The 23,704-nt window shown below is 37.4% G+C and overlaps 2 protein-coding genes and 1 long non-coding RNA gene across 8 annotated transcripts in view; 2 read left to right on the top strand and 1 right to left on the bottom strand.

Annotated features, from left to right (window-relative positions):
- LOC145469998 (GFP-like fluorescent chromoprotein cFP484) overlaps positions 1-23,704 on the top strand; it is a 90,598-nt gene that overhangs the window by 51,643 nt on the left and 15,251 nt on the right. The window lies entirely within an intron of this gene.
- On the bottom strand, positions 1,735-22,685 carry LOC145470017 (GFP-like fluorescent chromoprotein cFP484). Of its 4 annotated transcripts, XM_081453849.1 has the most exons (5): positions 22,535-22,685; positions 8,039-8,152; positions 7,830-7,928; positions 3,922-4,146; positions 1,735-3,521 (listed from the first exon to the last, which is right to left on the bottom strand). In XM_081453849.1, exons 4-5 carry the CDS (start codon positions 4,143-4,145, stop codon positions 3,380-3,382), a joined length of 366 nt encoding a protein of 121 aa, XP_081309975.1. In that variant the 5' UTR covers position 4,146; positions 7,830-7,928; positions 8,039-8,152; positions 22,535-22,685; the 3' UTR covers positions 1,735-3,379. The 4 variants fall into 4 exon arrangements, with proteins under 4 accessions (XP_081309975.1, XP_081309977.1, XP_081309976.1 ...); XM_081453851.1 differs by having other exon boundaries at positions 7,830-8,152; XM_081453850.1 differs by lacking the exon at positions 22,535-22,685 and having other exon boundaries at positions 8,039-8,495.
- On the top strand, positions 13,216-19,671 carry LOC145470031 (uncharacterized). 2 transcript variants are annotated; one of them, XR_014042416.1, is made up of 5 exons: positions 13,216-14,027; positions 16,180-16,264; positions 16,653-16,776; positions 18,577-18,704; positions 19,145-19,671. It is a non-coding gene; the product is annotated as an uncharacterized LOC145470031 (long non-coding RNA). The 2 variants fall into 2 exon arrangements; XR_014042415.1 differs by lacking the exon at positions 13,216-14,027 and having other exon boundaries at positions 14,729-16,264.

The following is a 23,704-nucleotide window of genomic DNA, read 5'->3' as shown; positions in this document are numbered from 1 at the left end:
TCCGATCGAAAATCGAAACTGAGTACTTTCTGTTGGGAAATACTACTTGCTCAGTTTTTGATAATCACACTGCCGCAAAAGACGTAGTGAAAATTAGTTATTAACAGGCATTAACAACCTTCTTAGAATTTCGGACGATTTTAATATCAATAAAAAGTATCCGAAAATAAAACCTTTCGAAATTTTAAAGCGTCCGAAATTTTAAGTCTTTGAAATAATTACAGTATAGTATAAAACTTTAAAGTAGCACCAAAGATCTTAGTTTCCATCATGGGCATGAAGCAAACTCTATTTTAGACACTGCTTGAGATTTATAACGGCTTGATAGAATTTTGGTTATTTTCTGATCGGTTTATCTCTAAAACTTTTGCTCGTCGACTCCGCTAAACAAAAGAAGCGAGGGCTATTAAACCGGCAGATGTGTTTTGTTGGCAGAAAATGCTAATATCGGCTTTCTGGTGTCGAATGTTTCCATTTTCGGAAATATTTGCTCACCGAGAAACTTCGCAGACACATACTGCAACTGATTAACTGAAGATTTGATTCTCTTGTGTATATTTAAAAAAGTTGACTACGGAGCGTTTTAGGCTAAAGAATTAATTAGCCATGCATGCAAGCCAAGTGGCCAATCGGTCAGCCCTTATCTCCGGTTTGCGAAGCATGAATCGACTAGGAGTAATTTTACTCCCCCCTGGATGGATGCTAGTCCATCACAGGATTACCCCCAGCATTAATTCGCCGCTCCCACCAGGGTGTAGAGAGGAACTGCGAGAGTAAAGTGTCTTGTCCAAGAACACAGCACGATGTCCCCGGCCAGGGCTCCTCGATCCGGCGTCGAGCCCACTAATCATGAGGGATGTTAATTGAGTGTACTTTTAATATCAGAGAAACATTGTTGGGTATTTAGGGAACATTGCGAGTATCATTCCAGTCTGGATAGACCAGAAAGAAATCTCAAATTGGACCGTGAAGTTCACAACATATATAATGAGTGGAATCCCAAGTTTTGGATCCTCCAAGGGAAATAAAAAAAATGGTTTGAAAAATCGGTTAGCTTGAGAAAGAAAAAAAAAGTAGAGAAGGGTAAACATTGCACAGGTCGTAATAAAAATTCATGACCCAAAAAATGTCGCAACGAACGACAAATCGTAAAATTTGAAGTTGTGCTCAGCAATGTGCATCTTGCTGCAGTTCAAGGAAAATATAATATTCCTTGTTGGGGACATTCAAAAGACAATTTTCTATCAATCAATATAAACTTGCATTCTCTTGCATCACTGGCTGTCTGAAAAAACAACACACACTCATATCCACGTTTTATTTTTTATTTTTTTTATTTTATTTTTTTTTTGTTTTTACCCAAAGACAATTCTCGAAGCAATAGATGTCCAACAGTAGCGATTAAATGTAGACATGATGATAAATGTGAATGCAGCCATAACACTACTGGAGAAAAGGCCTAAAAAAACTGTCAAAAAAAAATTAGGTCTTTTTTCCAGTGGTGTTATGGCTGCATACGCACCGGTAACGCAAAAGTTATGGAATTGAATCCCGTTCAAAGCTGAAATTTTTTTCAGGTCTTTTTTCCAGTAGTGTAATGGTTGCATTCGCATCTATCATCATGTTTACACAATTCTCAAAGATAATAGTTTTCTGAGCTTTTGCTAACCAGCACTGCCACAAAAGACACGAAGATAGACTATCCTTAGAAACATTTCTAATATTGTGGTTAACAGAAGCGAGCAGGAAGTCACAACTTTTATCACGTTCCGATGGTCCCGACGAATAAAAATGAGAGGATCGATAAAAGACGGTACTGGCTTAATACACACTTTCATACAACTCGGTCTTGCAATAACCTGAGTAAGACTTTGGTAGGGAATGAGAAAGGAAAAATTCCAGGAAATCTAATTTTGTTTTCACAGATCGAAATGCTTCGAATATAAGAATTAATTTGATCAGGTCCAAAAAAGATTTGTAGGTTAAGTAAACATTAAAGAAAAGAAGGCTGGGGTGAGTGACTTGCTGACTGACCGAGTGACATATTTCCATTTTAAATCTTCCACCATTCATCATGCACGTTACAGTTTTAAACACAAACAAGAAGTGAAAAGCATGGGAACGAAAACAGATGAATTATTAATTACACTTACTGCAATCTTCACAAGCCACTACTCTATGATAAGATACATCCACAGAACTTTGCTCCGACAACAGTTTAATTTTATTCTCGTGTTAAAGGATGCCGCCCGTGTAGAGCGCCTTTTGCGGGAACTAGCCCAGTGAGCGAGGTACTCCTTGTCGTATAACAGCCAAAACAAGTCCAATTGCAAGATGTATACTATCTAATATCTTACTTTCGATTCCTGACCCTTTTCCTTCTTCTCTGGATTACTCTTCTCAAAAAGTTCTTCTCTGTTATTCACTGACCCTATGCCTCCTTTTGAAAATCCGCCTCTCAAAATTGCTGATTATATGTATTTTCCAACGCTTAACCGAATTAAATGCATATACACTGCTAATCTTTCCTCAACAGCTATAAGCTCAAAATATTGCTAGCACATATTCATCACGCTATTTTAGTCATTAAAATTATTTTTCACTTATGTTCAACTTCTACCTAAAATCATTCAATACAGCTTTCTTTGGTAAGTAATAACACTAAATGTTACTAAGAACTATTTAACGCAGAGATCAAATAAACAGATCACGAGTCAATTTTCAACTGTACTATGATACTGTAAACAAGAGGCACACACAAACTGAGATAAATATCCTGAACTAAAAATGAATTGATATATCACATCACTACTTTATTTCCTAGAGTTCTTCAAGTAATGCATTTACTGGAAGTTGGAAAATCAACTAAAGAATATTCGTAATAACGGGTTTCAGAACCGAGTCATGATGGCCCAAAATGGACGGGGCAAAATTCGTCAAATCCATTATCGGTAATTACAGATCACGTAGAGAATCACACAACTTCATAAGCACTTTTTAAATCTTGAACCATTCTTGATGTATTTTACTGTTTAAAATAAAGAAAAAGGTGAGAAGAAGCTTAAGGGGAAGCAAAACAATTCAAAATCTTTCGATGCCAGTACTTTATGATAAGAGCACTCTACAAAACCTGGTTTTGACAACAAGCTTAGTCCTACTATTGTTTTCTTACTTGTATTTGACTACTACTGTAATTTCACAAAAAATGGAAGCTATCTTTAACAAAATTTGACTTTAAAGCTAGTGCTTAACAAATCCCAAAAGAAATCCTTGAATTGAAAGTATGAAACACTAATTCCGAGTAAATGGATTTCAATTAGAAAAAAAACCCCAACAACTTTTCTTCTGCTTGTTGTCGTCCTGGCTTTTCATTAAGCCTTTACTTTGTCTGCCTTGGCAGCCCAGAATGAGCTTCGGCATGCTCATATAGCTTCACCTTGTCGTAATCTTTGTCGTGGCTTAAAATCTCAATGCGATGGTCCACAAAGTGATAGTCTGGCAACTCGACAACCTTCCTAGCTCTGCAAAGGAGGAAATGAGTTCGAATTAGTGACACTGGGCTGAGTGCATCGATCAGCATATAACAAATACATTAACGTTTCAAAAGTGAAAACTCCTCGCACTTATTGTTGCCAGCTTCCGAAGTTAACTACCCTGACAAAAGTCAAGCTTATTTCATTGTAGGTAAGATTGTTTACTGGGTAAATGATTGCATCTTGCCTTTGAGATTCAGATAGCTTTGAAGTCGTGTTCAACACCAATCCCAATATTAGTTGTCCATAATCCAGCAGTTGGAGCTACGGTCACTGATTCCACTATAACAGTGACCACTAAAACTTAGTCGTGTTTTGATAAACCTATTCTGTCTCCTTACTGTGAGTCATTAATATCTTAAACGCATAATAAAAAAGAGACACTTACTTGCAAGTAGTTTTGAAGTCACATCGGTAATGGCCACCTCCTTCAAACAACAGAGCCATGTTACCATCACCCTTCAGCACTTCATCACGCACATACATTTTCTCAGTGGATGGCTCCCATTTCACGGTCTTCTTCTGCATAACTGGACTATTGACAGGAAAGTTCACCCCATCAAATCGGATTTCATAGAAAAAACACTCACGGTTGTCGACGTCTTTCTTCATTCTAATAAAAAAGAAGCAAAACATAGTCAGTGCTACCATGCAAAGATAAAAGGAACACTTTGTCATTTACACGCATAGTTGGTAATATAATTTAATAGATGTTACCAGATGAAAGCAGTGGCGATTTTTCGCTTTTATTATACACAGAGAGAACCATTTCCGAAAAATACCTGAAAGTGCAGGTAACCCCAAAATATATCTTTAGCGGAATTGAACTTTGTATTGCATGGAGCAAAATGCCGCAACCAGTTGTGTTGTTGGTTAAAACCGCCATTTTTTTTTTTTTTTTTTTGGAATATACTAAGTCGGGATTATTTAGCACACGACCGAGGGCAACGGAGACCTAAGGCTAGTGACGTCAGTTTTGAACTGAAGGGAAGAGGAGTAGATATTAAGAGTAGTAAGGAATTTCCATGGTATGTCAATGAAATAACCTTTTCTTGGCGATCTTAAACATATGAGTTGTTTAGATGTATTATTGCACGTTCATTGTCCAAACTTCTCCAGATTCTAAACCCTGGAAGACTGTTTCCACGATGTTGCAAGCACCGGCTGATGTAGCGTACTCATTCCACAAGGAATGCAAAGCTGAACTAAATAAACCGCAATCGCTTCGAAGATTTGTAGAAGAATTTCAGAATACACTGACTTGGGATAACTATTTGCATGGCAATTCTCCGACAAAAGTATTTTTTATACTTTTTGTGGTGGCTATTCGTTCAGATCAATAAACTATACACAAGCGCGAAGTGCCCCGAATCGAGTTTATCATTCACGTAGTACGTGTAAACAGACTGACAAGATTTGAAACTCTGACACAAATCAGCTGCAGTCACCAGAATCACTTAATAATTCAAACAAAGATAATACTTCGAGTCGAGAAGATAAATTACCTTGAATTCTACCAAAATTCTGTAACCCGAAAGAACCAAAGCTCTTGTAATTTTAATTTCATCTTTACTCACTCGTTCTTCGCTGCAAGACTCGCCGTTCGATCAAACCTGACAATGAAATCTTCCCAAATCTTGTTCGTTGAGGGGCTTAATAAACACTGCCTAAAACTTTGTCGGCTTTTGCAGTTTTATACGCATTTTTGTTCTCAGAATAATGTTACAACAACTCGAGGCGAGCAAGTTTATGTGTGCGAATGTTGTGCGAATGATCTCCTTGTGGGACGTCACGAAATGCGCTAGACCCAGATCCTTTTAACTGGTTTTTCGACTCGGTAATGGTTTTTATTATAGCGTTCACGACTTTGAAAATTCATAAAAAAGAAATAACGTTTTGAACCAAAGGCAGAAATATTTTCGGTACTATTGAGTCCTTTGCAAACATTAAGATATCGAGAGCTCCGCGAGGCGTCGCACTAGTTTGCTGAAGAGATAGGCATACCACAATGACAACAAATCGTTTGGGATAAATAGCCACAAATGTAATGAGTTTAATTGAAACTAAGGTTACAAACAAAGATCTAAAAAAGGTCGTAAAAAATTCGACAATCCCTGGCATTTTATTTCATAATTCTTGGTATAGTTTGATAGCTAGTACTATGTGCTTTAACTGGAAATAGTGGATTGGGTATCTACAGTTTAAACCGGACGCACAACATCGCTTGGTCGTGAGACACCTCTAAAAGTACACGGTAACCTTAAGGGTCGTAAAATCGAAGGAAAGATAGATCAACTCTGTATCTGCTGCGATATCCTGAATGAAATACGGCTTTAGAAGTATTCTCGGTATATTACATCTTGTTCCATGAAAAAAAAAAAAAAAAAAAAAAAAAATATATATATATACATATATATATATATATATATATATATATATATATGTCTGGATTTATGAAAACGGTGTTAAAGACTGAATCAGGTGTTTTTTGATTTTCTTTTTTTTTTTTTCATTTCTTTGTTTTTGTTTTCTGCTTTCGCTATGACAGCAGCTTGTAAATCTTACCTAGCATGAAATGTAGGAACTCCTTGCCGCATGTTTCATTTATTTAGGTATTTTTTTCATTATTCATCGACCCTCCCCCCCCCCCTTTTTCAATTTGCGTTAAGTTTAGCCCAGGCTACACTCGTCTGAATTCAGTTCGCGCGGTGACTCTGACGAGGAGCGACCGATTAGCGTTCTGTATTTGCTGTCTAAAGGAAGTCTGCCCGAGGACATCATTAAGTCCAATGAAGGCCCAAGTCTAACGATTTGCTAGTAAGCGTCGTCCATTATCGTACCTGAGGCGGGCCTGAGGACATGTGTAAACTGTACGGGTCACATTTAGTCCCGTAACAGAAGGCCGTTTGCCCTGTGGCGATAATGTTGTGCTTGCTTTAGACAGCAAAAATCTTTCGCCACATCAATTTAGGGCTCAGACGTGCAATGGACTGGACATTTCTAGCTGCTGTTGGCGTCATTTGCTTTGAACTTTGATGTAGCTAAAGACTTAGAAAAAAAATCTGTTGAAATCTGGATGTGCCATTCCGCGCTCGACAAAATTGAAGTACATCCGGGACATTGCTATTTGCGAGCAAAACATGGCCACGAGGAGAGAGAAGAACATGAGTTCAAGCGCTGATCGTGAGTAGAATTTCCTTGTTTTATCAATTTTAGGCGTTCTCGGCTTAGCTAAGTATCAGAACTGTCTGTGATTCGCTAGCGCGGAAGAAATTTATTTGCGTGGCTTCCGGGCGATAATTGACGTAACGACAACATGTTGAGTGTTCGCTTACTGCTAACTATGGCCTAGTTTGTCTGAAGTTCAATCGATTCTCGATGTAGGAAGCTCTTGTTCAGTCCATTTAGGACGATGCAGGCCTTTAGAAAGCGATAGATTAGCTCTCCGCCGCGGTTTTGATATCTGTACGTTCGTGTTGATTTAGACTCCAATTTCATGTTAAAAGCACTCTTAATTAAATTGTACAATTCATGATTCAACGAAAAGACGGTGAATTTAGTCTTCCTGGCTTCAAAAGGCATACAGGAGAGTTATTTGCTGTTATTTGAGCTACGATACGCCTCGTGGAAAGCTAGCTCTAGGACAGAATTGTAGCAAGTTAGATTATCAGTGACAAGTCAAATTCTATGGCTATGTTTTTGCGAATCCGGTCAGATATTGAAATGAAATGTCACGTAACGGCTACTTTTTGGCTGAAATATAGAGGTAAATAACCGATTCCACTGCTTACCATGCTCTTGTTAGCGTGACTGGCTAATTTAACCCACAGTAAAGACATAGTGAGGTCATTTAGGTGAAATCGCAGAGGTTAAGCCTGTCTAAATTAGTGCCGCGGCGAACCAAATGATCAATTTAAGCTCTAATTTAGTTTTGTTTGGCTCGTTCGACTCATTTTGCAGCGACTTTAAAGGCTTGTATAGGCATGGTATGGACTCTATTAAGAGTACACGAGGTAGATAGCACTCTCGGTGCGACATGGCCATATTTATGTACATTTTCTAACCGTTTTTTCAAAAACATGCCCGCTATTTTGGTGCAAAGTCTTTAACACGGTTTTCATAAATTCAGACATATATATATATATATATATATATATATATATATATATATATATATATATATATATATATATATATATATATATATATGAAAGGAAAAAAAAACTAAGCAATGTTCGAAGCAAGGATGCCGTAAAACAGACCACAATAAATAAACATTTCTAAACTTTTACTTACTCGAAAGGCTGGCCTCATCCTTCCCCTGTAATAACGAACTTGTGCCCGTTTACAGCGCCTTCCACGCGCAGCTTGATCTTCATTTCTGGTTTGATCACTCTGCGAATGAAATTGGGATAAATCTGAGATCACTCACTAATTCAGAATACGTAATAGAGTAAATTCATAAGTCAAAAACGAAACAAAACCTTTTCTCGTGCAACACTTACCATGATGGTAGACGCAAGTAAGATTTTAAACTAACACAGTACTTGTTCTCGATTTGCTTTCTTTCAAATCACCAGGGTGAATGGGACTTCAGCGCTCAGGATGCTGTTTTAAACCTAAATGTCAAACCCAAAATTGAACCAATTATAAGCCAGGAATCCTAATGTAACAAACAGCAACCCATTGTAACAAACAACAACCCTTTGATGTCTATCGTATCAAGCCACATGTTTTCGTTGTTCACACGAAATCACCTTGGGGTATCGACTAACACTGTGTAATGAAGGAAACATTAATGGAATTATTTTTAAGAAGAACTTTTTCATAAGGAATTACATAATTCATCATGTCATCAAGTAAAGTTACTGTTATCTTGATTTTCATTTCCGTTAGCATTAGGGTTAACCTTCACTGCTTCCGTTAACAAAGACTTGATATATGACATCAAAAGCGCAGTCATTTTCACGACTATATATAAGAGCTTATTAGATTTGCTTGTTTCCCCGACCTAATCAGTCATTCAACCAATTTAATTTGGCTGAGTAGATTTATATTAAACTGGGCATCGCATCCTGGTTTTTTATCAATCAGTCTAATAAGAATTTTTTTTTTTTTTTTTTGTTACACGAAGACTTGAAAATGGAGCTGAGATACATTTTTTCTTATAAGATATTGTATTTAATAACTTATGTAATACTTTACAATAACTTATACAATTGATATCCTTCATTTCGTTAGCGTTAATCTTCATATTAAGAAAGAGTCACACTAGGAAGTTCATCGGGTAACCTTGAGTACAACCAGTGAACACACCAAGTATTTCTGACATTTCTGTAATGTCCGTGCCTCGATTCCCCTGAAAAGTCAACGCGTGTCCAAGTGCTTTTAAATGGTCAGCTCTTAGGATGTCAGCTAACTATTTTTGGCAAGTGTAATCGTTTGAGCGTTTTATTACGTAATACTGTAGAACGGTTTTCAATTGATTGCGAACGTAATCAGACACTTACTTTGGTTTTGGTTTTGGTTTTACTGTGGTTTGAGATGAGCTGAGTAGTCTAATTAGTAAGTAATTGGTTTTGGTTTTCCGACACTCACTTGAAAACCGTTCCATCGTGTAAGAGGAGAAACTCAATCGCCCAGCTAAACATCTGGCATGGATTTAAATTAGCCACAAGGTCGCCTTACCATCTCTTATTAATAGGTAACCTTTTCTACACTTTAAAGATGATTTCCGCAGAACATTCGAGCAGTAATGGGAAAAATAAAGCAACTAAGAAACCTCATAGCGTGGTAATTGTTTTGAATAAAGTTAAGAAGATCTTATCGAGAATTAAGCTCTCAAGCTTTCTCCGCGAGAAAAAACTGAACTTAAAGTTATCCATATTTCAATAAAAACGGACGTTTCGCGTTAGTTGAAAACGCAATAACACATGCATGAAGTATTGTTACGATGTTTGACATTAAATTTCTAGAGAATGCTTGGGGATTTAATCGCGGGGTCACCTAGAGAAATGAACTACAGTGAGATGTTTTTAAGAGTGTTTAAAAAAAACATACCATGCTGCGAGTAGATTATTAGTAAATAGTTTTTGCACTTATTGCTTGAACTTTGAGCGGAATCCGTCTTAATTATTGTATCTTTTATCATTGTGACTTTTGAATTAAGAGAGACTCGCAACATGGCCCCCAAAATGCGGTGACTTCCACGACTAAACTGCTCTGCACATGGCTGGTAGAAATTACAGTAAGTTTATCGTGTAGCCCAGAGAAAAAAAGATAATTTCATGATCTTACAGTGCAAAGAGTGAACACTAAAAGTATTTCTGCAATGTTGAATGTCCTAGGCCCTTGATTAAAAGCAGCTCTAGCTATTCGAAATATCGCCTGAACGAGTACATGTAGGTCTATAGTGAAATAATTTATCAACAAAATTACTCTAAGCTCGTTAGCTTTCACATCCGTTTTAAAGGGGTGCCAAGTTACAACGCATTACTTAAAAATATCCCACATAGGATGGCTTCGTGTTGGCAGATTTGTTTTTTTTTAAATACATAATTTCATGTAGTACGAAGGAAGCCTTATCGTCGTAATATAAGACCTGCCTTTTTCAGGGACATAATCAGTCGATCAATCAGTCAATCAATCCGGCAATCAATCAATGAATCATAATCTCTAATTGGCTTAGCGGTAGATTTAGTAATCACCTCCTAGGTTTGTTATCAATCGTGCTCATTTTTTCAGGCTAAAATTAGACAAAGAGGACGGCGTTTTGTTTTTGAAATTGGAGCAGAGTTCAAGATCATTCAATAACTTATGTAATCCTCTGCAATAACATATTCAACTTCTATTGTTCATTACGTTACTGTTAACCCTGAATGTTTCGTTTAAGAAAGAGCTAAACTGATGGTATCAAAAGCGCAGTCATTTTTATGGCTACATTACTCTGAAAATAGCTGTGGAACACAAGGTAGTTTAGTGTCTTTGGCTCGCGATTCCCTTGAAAAGTGAACGCGATGTCAACGCGTGTCCAAGTACTTGTAATATGGCAGGCCTAAACATTTTTGGTAAGGGTAATCATGTGAGTCGTCGATAACTTTTTATTATGTAACAGGAGCAAATCAATCGGTTAGCTAAACATCTGATGAAATTATTTGACTTAACTTATTAAAAATTATGTTTCGTTCTTTTGACTCAACAGTTCGTGGGAGAATCTAAACTACTTCGTTAAGGCCCAAGTGAACACGAAGTGATGATTCCTCTAATATGTGATTATTGCAGTTAGTAGTGCAGTAAATTACAGTGTCGACTGATAAGTGGTGTCTCTTAGCTGTGTTTTTTTTGGTCGCCGTCGCTCTTATTTGCAGGGCTTGTATGCAACGAAACGCCGATACTGTGATCTGAGTAGTTGCTGCAGCCTTGAACTACACAACGACTACCAGGCATTGTCCGTTTCACCACTCTGGAAGCACGGTTTTATAAAATTATTTTACAATAACACGCTCGGATATAGAGGTTTTGTATGGGAAATTAGCCATGTGCCTTCGGTGAGTTGAGAGTCTGACGTCACTTCCTCTAAATTATAACCACGTCTTCTTCTGGCTCACTGAAACACTGTTCGGTAATGGCGGCGGTAAATATCGCTACCTTTCCCGTTCGAAAAATGTGACTTCCCTTGCTTGTATCAAACCCAAATTTTGGGAGGTAAGTGAAAACAGCATGTACTTTCAGAAAGCGTTCAAACACAAAAGACGGAAAATTTGATTTTAGGGGCACTTTAACTTATGTTGCGTTCTTTTTGACTCAACTGTTCGTGAGAGAATCTAAACTACTTCGTTAGGGATGAAGTGAACACGAAGGGGTGATTCCTCTAGTATGTGATTATAGCAGTTTAATAGTGCAGGAAATTACAGTGTCGACTGATGAGTGGCGTCTCTTATGCTGTGTTTAGACTTGAACGGTTTACCGAGGTACCAGAGTTTACTTACCTAGGTAAACATTTTCCGGGTGTAAACGCCAACTGATACTTTGGTAAATGCCGCAAAAGACAAAAGAAATTTAACCGAGGTAAAAGTTGTAATTACGCTGTGATCAGGCATGGTTACAGTTGGTAACCAAGGTCAAGATGACAGATATATCCGCTTGTGGGGGCGTAATATTTCACTTCCCGCGGTGAGCAGATTGCGCGATTGTCGACAAAGCGTTTCTTTTCCAGTTTTGACTCCCGGTTTTGACTAAGCAATCAAGGCAGATAACGTGGAAAGATTGGATCGATCTTCTTACAGCGAACAATCCGTTACGTGAAAAAGAGCATTGTATTTTTCATTCTCGGTATCATTTACAACTTTCTCTAGACAAACTTCGATCCTATGTTGTACTGTGTAATTATTGTCGATATATTTTGCCACCAGAGAGGATGCTGCATATACAACGTATCCATGCATACTCTGGGTATGATCAAGCAGTTGAATTTTCGCCGCCATATTTATGGAATGAGGTCCTCGCCTATGAAAACGATGGCACATCAATTTGCTCCTGTTCCACTGCGGTGGGATCCTCGTCCAAGTTCGATTTCATGACGTTGATAATGCAGCGCTCGCGAATGTTGAAAGATCAACTTGAATTATTTGAGCCGGTATAAACACTGGACGAATGTACCAAGGTTAAGTAACTTGACCTTAGTAACTGTTTACCTTGGTAAAAGCTCAAATGTAAACACAGCATTAGCTATTATTCTGCATTTGAGCGTGAGATTGTTGTCATCACGCATATGCCTTAACGAAGAGTTATTTCACCTTCTTTGATAACACATATTGTCGTTAACCCAGGACCATCCGGATTAATTTCAAGTGCTGCAAGTATGATCATTTCCGTTTTGAAAATGAATTTACTGATCACATGCTAACGCCTCCTCTTATGTTTCATACTGTGAATGAAAATGACCAGAGTAAAGTCATATTTTTTTAATAAAGCCGTTGACAAATTAGGAATTTGAAATTTCAACGACAACACACTAGGCAATGCCTGAGCAGGTAGCATATTGACGTGTTCAATTGTTACATCTCACCACAGGGGGCCCATACAAGCGGCGTGTCTATTTGTCTGTTCACACAGGTCATGAAGGGCTTGTGTTGTGCTCATTTGTAATGATGAAAAGGTAGCTTCTTCTAAGAAACATACCCAGCTCAAGACCAGAGTGTAAAAACCATACACTATTTATAACCAAAATGGCCTAAATTGATACCCTGTTTATGACCAAAACGGCTCAAAAACCCTACCCTTCGGGGCCGCACATACCTATACAGCCTGTAGAGGTTAATACCCCCGCCCCCCTCCCCCCATCCCGGGTGTAAAACCCACCAAATGAATGAGTTGCCAGTAATCGGATACCCGTGTTTGCGCGAAGAACTCTGGGATCGTCAGGGGGGCAAACATTGCTAGTCGCTAGAAGGAAATATATGGCGAAAACTTGTTTCGAGGTACAAGAAAACGATTTTTGAGAGAGATCAACGCTTTTTCGCCGTCGTTTTTATCGCAAATGGATTTGGGCAATGTTGATATGTGGAATATGTAAGTTTTTCTTTGAATAACCGTGAAATATGTGACAAAATCTACCGATAAACTCCGTTGCTTGCGTGAGGTTTATTGTGAAATTTACATCGCGTAATGGTCTGAAAATAGTAGCGGAGCTCCGGCGGAGCCCCATACCCATATAGGGAAGAAAAGGAAACCCATGAATTGATTTTCTCATGGTTATCATGGCTAGCGGTATTGCTCGTGGGCGCGTACGCACGACGGCGACGACGACGACGGAGTCGCGCAAGATGGCGGCCATACTCCAGCTAATAGGTTGACAGAGACATGCACCCTCAGTTGGTAGCGGGTGAATGCCATTTTTCTTGGCCGGATTTTTAAAGAAAAACGATAGCGGAGGTTGATTTAATATTTTTAAGACAGGGTTGCGCTGAAGCAAAAGACAGAAAGCAAGAATTAACAGGCAAAGAAGTGGCGAAAAAGATCGCGAAAAAGACTGAGCGGGCCAGCGCTGGGGAAGGAGGCGAAACAGTACTGAACAATGCCGTGAATTATAGCTAGTCAAGGGCTAGAGAAAGGAGGTGAAATAATACCGAACAATACCGTGAACCAAAGCTAAGGAGGGCTATAGAAAGGAGGCGAAAGTACCCGACAAATTGATTCAGAAGACTGCCGAACTCCCCATGGCCAAGTTCAAAATTCGCGCGAACGTGATGCTGTGGAGCCGTGCAAGAAAATTCAAAAGTCACCTGATTTGGTCAGGTGATGAACATTAGAGAAATCAAACGTACCCGAGTGTTTTAGAGAAATTGCAAAACAGTAAACGTAGTGGAAAGAAGTGGTTGATTCGTTGATCTATCGAAAATATAACTTCAGTTTAGTCTTCACAACTTTTGCTGCAAGTTTCTGCCTGGAAGATTTACACTGGCCGAACTGGCCGAACTGAATTGCCAACTTGCGGTAAGTGACTTTTCTTGTTGCGTTTGGTGTGAAAATTAACAAGTTTCCTCGGCGATATAAGCTTATTTTCAATTGGAATCCATTAAAAGTCTTCCTTATTTGAAGCCATGCTGTAAGAGATTTTAAAAATTGCATCGTTTTAATTTTTCGCTCGTCTCTAAACAATAACACGTGGGTCGTTTTGGAGGTTGCTGTAAGTTGTAAACAAATTATGTTTTCTATCGATTTTCGTCGTCAATTTAAGCTTATAACCTCACATCTAAAAATAAGCTTAACCAAAATCGTACTTGTAAACACGGCCGGGCGAGTTTTGAAGTTTTCTCTGATTTAGTTAGCACTGCCGCTTCGTTAGACTGCTAAAATTTGTTCTTCTGTTGTTGAAAACTGAACCAAGAAAGGTCTACGAACAGGATTTGCTAAATTTACTTTTGTTCTTATGTGAATATTTGCATATTGTGATTACAAAGTATGGAGATTTACTCGTTTTGTTAGTTCAATTTATTCGGTTTGCCGAAATGCTTTTGTGAATTCCGAGGTTAAATTGGTTGAAGACTGGTAAAGCTACTGCTAATAAAATGACTGCATAGCTGAATTAAGCCGTCGGCAAAAATACAGACTCTCAGTAATATTCAAATTTAAGCGTAAATAATTTTTCAACTTTAACACCGCAAGCTTAAGCGAATTTTCTTCATCCTCTCTTTTATTCGGTCACCGTTCATTGAAAAGGGATTTGCTGTTGATACTCGAGCTCAGATGTAGTGATATGCATCTTGTGTTTATAATGTAGATTTCCTCGTTTTATTTTGTTGTCTGTCCAATGAGTTCGGTTTGGTGAAATGCTTATATAGTCCAAAATGTCGAGTAGACGATCATGCATGGCAATCCTGTCTGCAAATAAAGCTCTACTTTGATTTTGATTGGCTATTTCATGTTATTTGTGCCATTGCTTTTGGTTGGGGGTACATGGACCGTATTTTGTTAATAAGAGGTTATTCCCCAATGCGGTATTTACACTTAATATGGAAATGTTCCAAAAAAGTGAGATAGTACTAATTAACTCGGTAAATTGAACAGTGTTATAGAAGTTCTTGCCCTGACCATTTCTCAGTAATAAGAATAACTTTTACATACATATATACACAATTTAGTTGGAGAGAGCGCTGTCCTATCTCCACTCTCTCTCTCTTTGCTCTCTTCTTCACACTAATTATTTATTTACTAACTTATTAAATGAATGTCACTGACTGTTTTCTTTGTTGTGCATGCATACATTTTTGCTGGTCGAAGAAAGTTTCAGTTTCTTCCTGGCTGTACAGTTTCCTTTCTCCTGTCCTGTACCAATTTGTTTGTGATATAACTCCGTGAATTCTCTATTCTCCTTAAATTTTATCTCATCAGGTTGATAGAATGCACTCTCAGAGTGTTCCATCATTGTCTTCAGTCGCTACAATTTTCCGGAAAAAAGCAATAGTTTTCTTAATTTCCTTTTACTTTGTGTTAGGACTTTTTAGCATGCCTGTAATTTGCCCATGGGCATTACAGGAGAATAATTTTCAAGTAAAGAATTACATTCGTTTTAGTGTTGAGTATTTTAAATTGTTATGAATTAGGCATTTCTTTTTATTTTTTATATTTTTTATTTTAGTCGCACGCAATGTTTTATGGTTTTACCGAGGTATACCATGTAAATGTAAATAATGCACTGGAATTGGCCAATCAGAGTGTGCATTATATCGGCTTTAAACACAAACCACATATTATAAATGACTCATATGTAAATGATATTTTTATTACAGAGAACTGGACAGGGCAAGAACTTCTCCTTCTTTTGTGAATTTATATATTAATTCCTCTCAGTGCTGTCAAAATGTCTCAGGAACCTTCATTTCTGATAATCTATTATTTTCCACCATACCTACAGCACAGAAGCTCACCAAATCCTAACTGATAACTAACATGTGTGTATCTCTAGCCTTTGCTGTGTGCTACATGTATATTCTGTTATCCTGCCTTAACTGCTAGGAAAGATTTTGGCAGAGCTGTTGCAACAGTTTCACTTAAATTGATTTCCAGTAACAGCACTACATGTAGCAGTGTTATTGAGTGTGAACTTTATGGAGGATTTTAATTTTTTATTTTTTTATGATTACAGACAACAACAAAATATACATGTGTATACATAACCTGATGTTGGTGTTGGTTACAAACCATAGTTCATAATAGTCATCCTATTACAGGTAAGGGGGAAAACTTCAGAGAGTTTAGAACATTTCTTCCCCCAGCACACCTTCTGTCTATAGGTGCAATAATTGAGAGGTTATATATATGTACGAAGAGTAATGTAAAGTTACTGTATAAACTTAGCATTAAAATCTGACATTTGAACGTCTCCTTTGCTAAAATTAGTCATGATTTAATTGTTATCACTCCCTGTGAATTCATAGAGATTCCAGAGGCAAATTATAACCTAATGTGGAAGTCCTGTCTTCAAGTGAGGGAAAATGACACAAAAGAGTTACAATGAAAGTAAAGAGAATTGTAAATGTTGATATGGTGTACATTATACATCATGTAAAGGTATTTGGTGAGTGCAAAGGCATAACATTTCATGTATTGCTTTTTCAGGACAAATTATATAACAGTGACGTTTTAAAAGGTGTGATCAGAAAAATAATGAGTACATTGTCCAGGCAGCATCAGTTTATGGACAGCATATGCAGACAGTAAGAGGAACTGTAAGCACTACCATGTAAGTTAGTTTTATGCTTATGACTTCTTGTTCTTGAATTTTGTGTCATTTCATCACAAGAATAGGTAACGAAAGATGCAATAGTTGTTGCAATATATTTTTGAAGGAAAACTTATAAGTCTGCCTAAGCTGGATAACAGCCATGTGTAAACTGAATGTGAAGCCAACAATATGTTAAATATGGGGCAACCCTAAAACCCAGAAACCGGAATCTGGAATCTGGAACCAAAAACCGGAATCCAGAAACTGGAAACTGGAATCCACAAATCAAAGAAAATAAGTTCTTCAAATACACGAAAATTGTTTTGCTTAGCTTTTTGACTGTAAAAAGTAAGTTGCCAAGTAAAAAGGACCTCAAACTTAACCTTTTTTGAAACAAAAATTCCCCGTCTGTTGAAATTGTGCAACCGTTATTTTTAGTGAGGGCTATGATCATGAGAATCTCAGTAAAGTGCGTCTTAATTTTATTCCAAGCACCTCGAGAGTGTCTAAAATAAGCTTGCTGGTAATTGCCATTTTGTTTAATAAGTGATCTTCAATTTAGCGGAAGTATAAATTTATCCTTTATGTCTAGTACATACTGAACAAGATAGAAAATGTCATAGAGAACAGGATATCCATCAGTGGCAGCCCCCTGTACATTGACGGTCACAGCCCCCAATTTCGAAGTCCAAGGGCTAACCCGTCTGGTCTAAATATGAAATTTGATTTTTTCCAACAGATACGAGACCAATTCCAGATTAACACAATTTCCACACTGATACTGTGACAAATCAGCATTTCATATTCTTGGCGGCCATCATATTAAAACAATTTGTAGAAATGTTGCACACTTACTTCCGTCTGCTTCTCACTTGCTGACAGATCAGACCACATGCTGTTCAAAGATGCTAAAAGACTGCCAGAAACTCACTGCAATAGCCTATAATAGCTTGTTGTTAATGTGCTGCTCACCAGTCTTCTCAGAGCAATTTGATCTAGACAAGAACCGGGCTCTCACCAGGGCCAGCTTGAACAAAAGGTGGGTAACTTAGCCTATGAGCAGGCTCTCGTGTTTGGGCTGGGGGTGTGAGTGGCAAAACCGCATGAAGGCTCTTGGTGACATGCCAATGCAGAAAAACACTAGACACCTATTTAGCCTGCTCAGACAATAGAGACAGATACTAGAGCCTGCTCGCAGGCTATGAGTAACTCTATCCACCCAAAAAAGTCAGTAACCCTGACTGGATAGTGATGTACTCAATGAATAGCTTTATGCAGCTTTTGAACAACGGGGCCAGATATATAGCTACGGGTTGTTCAGAACTAGTCAATAATTTTTTAGCAATTACAGTCTGTGGCTGAAATAAAGCCAAGAAAATAAATAACAACAAAATGATTTTTGCTCATATTTATTTATTAGACATTGCTGAAGTGAATTATTTCTATCATCATTCATAATATCTGGATTCCAGATTCTGGTTTTTGGTTCCGGATTCTGGATTCCAGATTCTGGATTCTGGATTTCGGTTTCCAAATTCAGTGTTTTAGGGTTGCCCCAGATGATGTATGTGCATATGTTAATCTTGAATAATCTGAAATTTCAGAGAGTTTAAAAATACCATATATCATATCTGTGATGGTTCTGAGGTGGAGGGCTGTTACATGTACATGTAAATGTCTCATGCACGATTTTTCACTCATTATGATTCAGGTGCAAATAGTTTCTGTATCTGTTGATGTGCAACAATCTACACCAATATTTCAACCTAATAATGTACAGTGTATATTAATGAACCAAATTATGCTGTTTGTTTTTAGTTGGCCAGTGCTACTACATAGTAATGTGATGTTGAAGTGCACAAATTTACAAACATGCCCAGTGTCAACTTGTCAAATACATGTATATGAACTGGCCAGACAGTGCAGATTACAAAATTCTCTGAAAGGTAAGATGTTTCTTAACCATTATTTTGTAATTAATGATTTCTCAGACATTGTTTTCTTCAAGAAAAGATTCATACCCCACATGGAGGTTTTTTCTCTATTAGAGCTCTTGATTCCTGATACTTTAATTTGGAATTTCTAAAGACTGGCCGTGAATGGGTGTTGGGTGTGAATATCTTCTGGAACTGCACATTCATTCATTGAGTAAGCAAGAACATCAGAATTTATCCTGACAAACTCTGATTTTCTTCTGGAAGCTGAACTCATATACAGTTGTACAGTTATATGTACAACCAAACAGCCGGGATGACCCTGTGATTGGGACTGTGCATATTGTTGTAACCCTCAATGTTCCAGTTGCTTGTTTGAAGCAAATTGCATTTGCTCTCGAAAGCAAGTGGCGAAGTTCATAACAGTTATGTAAGTTTGCTTTGTATCTCAGGGCAGAGCCTGCCACAGTGAAAGTTGGAGTACCAACCCCTAGCATTTGATTCACTACTAACACTCAGTAAACAGCTAACAATGAAGTACACTGTATATCAAAGAAAGGAATTACATGCCTGTTCCTGTCAGTCAATATATGAACAGGTTACAGATGGGGAGCCTGTATTAAAACATCAAAGATTTTCAAAGCAACCATGGCCTGGTGAGATATTTCTGAGGTAATATAAATTTAAGGTCCTTATGATTGCTTATAGGCATTAATTTTTATTGTAAACAATATCTTACTGAGTGTATTTTTCTTGTGTGCTAATTGTTGGAGAACACAGAGGTCACTGTTATGACAGAGATATTAATTTGTGAAAAGTTCTATAAACAAATGCATCTGGGAACAAATTAATTTATCATGGATGCAGCTTCTGAGAGATCCCCAATATTAATGGAACATACACTGCTCATACAGTACATGTAAAAGAGTTTAGTAATTCATTACTTATGATTGTAATGCTTTGTTTGGTTTCTCTGTATTTACAGACAACTTGATGGGATTATAAATTCTGCACCAAGTTCATTGAATAAACTGACTTGGAGGTTCAGTTCTGCAACCCATCCTGTTTGTAGTAATATCATAGCTGCAACATTGTGACAGATACACTGCATTACATTATTAAGAAACACATATTAACTAATTATTTTTAAGTGCCTGTTAATTTAATCAGTTTTTCTTAGAGATAATTTACTCATGGTTTATTTAAATAATTGGCTTTTTGGCTTTAAAATGATGTTTATCGAGCTTTTAAATCAATTTTGTGATAATCTGCATTGGACATGGCATAAATTGATATTTTGCTAACACGAAATGGAGAACTGGGTCTTAAGCAAAGTTGCAGGATTAGCATTTTTGTAGAAAGAAAGGGTTGAGAAATTTGTGACATTCTACAGACAGCCTTGCCATTCTTAGCTCACTGATAATTCTTGGTACAATTTAATCATAGCAAAATTAATCAATGGAACCCAATCGTAGCTCTTGTAGTCCACAATGCCAGTCGAGAAAAAGAACAAATCACATTGAAATTGAATAATAAAATTATTATTAGAAGCCTATGCAAGTATTCATGATCAGCAAAAAAAAAAATATCGTAATTACCATTCATGCGAGGGTGATTTTGCTTATTGCAAACCCTTCCAGCAGGAATACAATACAATAGTGAAGATGGCTAAATGTATCTTTGGGGACAAGTTAGAAAACAAAACTTTCCAACTTTTCACATATGTATACTGTTTTGGTATTTTTGTGAGATTTCATTTGGTAGAGATTCAGGGACTGAGTATATTGTAACCACTGCATTTCAATCAGTCCCCACAACAAAAAAATGTGTAAACTTCTTTTGTGTGGGAGTCCCCATGTTAACTAAGGAAGAATATAATGATTAATAACAATGCCTTGTCTTTCTGAATAAGGTAGGAAAGAACAAGAAATGCCACCAAAAAGCACAGAAGACAGTTCTGTTATGTGATCAAGATTTTTGGTAGCTTCCCAGAAATCCTTGAAATCGTGGCTCTATATTTCATAATCACACCATCTTACACCTCGATCTGCTGATGTAATACTAGTTCCGGCTGAAACTATTATATTTTCATTAGTAACAACATTCCGAAAAATAACTGAGGAGCTCCGCTTTTAGGCTGGCCTAAATCTATATATTACAAAACTAATCAGGTATAAATCGAAAGGAAATAGCCCAGTAAAGCCTTTTAATTTGTGTACAGGCTACTTTTGGCTTATTTGAAAGCTCAGTCGTACAAATAATACTGGGAATAAGCCCGGTGGCGATCATTGTACTATCTGGGGTTGATTTAATGACAAATGAGTCCGCGCGACTCATGCTGTGTGGCTACTGTGTTACTCAAAGCCTTTGTTTCGCTTTTACAAGCACGTATTTCAGTGATTTTCCTTTTCTATAACAGATCAAGGGTAGCTCCTTGAATATATCTCTGAGTATTTGTATTTGAAAGTGCCATTTGTGCGCGATTATGCTTTCCAACGGTCTGGTATTGACGGTCGAGTGAAATTGCTCAACACAAAGGGTAGTAGTTCCTTCTGCAATTTTCGATTTCTGTTTTAGAGCTTCTTTTCTGTCTTAATATTTAACTTCTCGGAGGGTCTTTTCTACCATTTGCTCCAGGTAGCCTTTGGAGGTCAGGCGTGTATTAAAATTTTCAATATTCTCTTCAATGTATTTCACAATAAACCTCATGCAAGCAAAAGGGAGTTTATCGGTAAATTTTATCCCTTATTTCACGGTTATTCAAACAAAAACTTACATTTTCCATGTATCAACGTTACCAAAATCCATTTGCGATAAAACAACGGCGAAAAAGCGTTGATCTCTCCCCAAAACCATGTTTTTGGGCGTTGAAACAACTTTTCGCCATACATTTCCTTCTAGCGACTTGCAATGTTTGCCCCCAGACGATCCCAGAGTTCTTTCCGCAAACACGGGTATCCGATTACTGGCAACTCATTCATTGCTCAAATTTGCCATTTTGAGCCGCAGAAACGACAATACTCAACAACACACTAATTCCTAATTTTGCAAACGGCTTTATTATTTACTCTGGTCATTTCGATTAACATTATGAAGGAGGAGGCATTTCGTTTGTCAACAGCAAATTCATTCTCAGAACGGAACTGATCATCATGTTGAACTGGTTCAATAAGATCCCGGGCAAACGGCGTGTGGGAAGGATAATAACAATCTTACTGGCGAAACTTGATTTCTGTTTATTATTTGTTTACTATTACCTACATTATCACAAGAAAAATGACACAAATCTTTACTGGGTTGAATTTCCTACAAAAGTAAATTCCAAGTTAAGAATAGAATATCAAGTTTCTGTTATTCTTTTATGATGCTTCTTCGCATTTTCTGTCCTGTTAATGCTTTTAAAAGGTATTAGCTTAATAAAAGGATATGTATTTTTAAAGAAAAGTGTGATATATTGCAGCTTGTAGCAGTTTTAATCACTGACCCGTGCTGTGATTCGTAATGAAGCGATTGTTTCTTTATTGTAGAGTAGTGCATAAATTTAAATAACTTATGACTACTAAATTTAATTAGAAAAGAAAAATTGAGATAAACTCAAAAATGTTGTTAAACCACCCTGCTGTTTGAATTTCACGAGAATTTCACGTTTTTACTCATAATCAATAACAAAGCGGGATATTCTAAACGTAAATTCGCCATTTGAAGAGTATTTAGTCCCATTCAAACAACATGTCTTTGTATCACGAACCCACGCGAAGAGACACGAACGTTCGTTTACCTACAATTCTCGCTTCGAATTCCTATATAATTTAGGAAGCTAGTCTCATAATTGCTTAAGATACCTTCTGAATTGTTTTCCTCCTCCAAAACCATCTTCAGGATCTTTGAAATCGTTTCAATTTTGCTCCACTGGCTGCGTCATTTGAAAGTGACATTACTTGATCTCGCAAAATTGTTCATGTAGGCCACATTCAAGTGTCCTACCCCAAAATCGGCCAGTAAACGAGTAATTTTATTAACTCCTCTTCTCCAAATATGGAGAAATTTGGATGTAACGCAATTTTCCTATAATTTTTTTAACCTCAGTGGTGATACCATAGCAAGGAGGCAGACAGAGTTGAGAGTTTTAATTGCACTAAGTTATATAATAACTTATTGCGTCCTCGAGGAACGAGAGAACACATCCTAATTTCGTTTTGGCCTGTCGGCAGCCAAAAATAAAGCAAACAACAGCAAACAATACCCGTTCTTCAATGTCCGTATCTCACAGACGTTCTAGCGTGTGTCACAGGTTGCTGTGACACAGGCTACAGAAGTTCTAGCGACTGCTGGAAGTGAAGGAAACAATATCGCTGTGGCTAAATGACCGGCAGCCGGTCAAGGTTTTCAAATCACTAAATGACCGGCAGTCTGATATTTTCCTCAAATTTTAAGGAATCGAAGGAACCCATCCAATTCAAACAATCATCTGTCGATTAAGAACAAGAATCTGCAAGATCGCTTTGCAGTTCTTATTCGAAATATAATTGTTTGGATATGATCGGCTCGCACGATTCCCTAAACTAGGTCATTTAGTGATTTGAAAACCGTGACCGGCAGTCGACCCCCAAAAAATTCTTGTCACAAACCACGGGTTCCTTCGATTCCTTAAAATTTGAGAAAAATATCAGACTGCCGGTCATTTAGTGATTTGAAAACCTTGACCGGCTGCCGGTCATTTAGCCACAGCGAAACAATATCGCAACGAAAAATGCAGCGAAAAGGAAAACAGTTTTAAAAGACAAATCATTTCCTCATAAAGAAGAGCAATAGTCTACAAATTTTTGGAAAAACAACTTTGACCAACGCTGGTAAATTGATCTTGGTATCTAGCTACATGTTACTTGTTTGGCACGTGCAGGACACATTTAGCATTCTTGTAAGTGCTAACAGGGTTACAAAAATGCAAAGATTGGTGGTTACAACATTTTCAATTTTTCTGCACACACGAAACGCTAGTTTTCGTCGTAGTG

This window comes from Orbicella franksi, chromosome 15 (genome assembly GCF_964199315.1).
Source record: "Orbicella franksi chromosome 15, jaOrbFran1.1, whole genome shotgun sequence".
Taxonomy (NCBI): Eukaryota; Metazoa; Cnidaria; class Anthozoa; order Scleractinia; family Merulinidae; genus Orbicella; species Orbicella franksi.
Note: the sequence above shows the minus strand (reverse complement) of the source record. Positions and strands in the feature narration are given on the sequence as shown.

Coding starts and splice junctions, on each gene's coding strand:
- LOC145470017 (XM_081453848.1), bottom strand. CDS start 4,184: ATGGTAGCACTGACTATGTTTTGCTTCTTTTTTATTAGAATGAAGAAA. Junction 3,522..3,921: donor GACTTCAAAACTACTTGCAA/GTAAGTGTCTCT, acceptor CCTCCTTTGCAG/AGCTAGGAAGGTTGTCGAGT.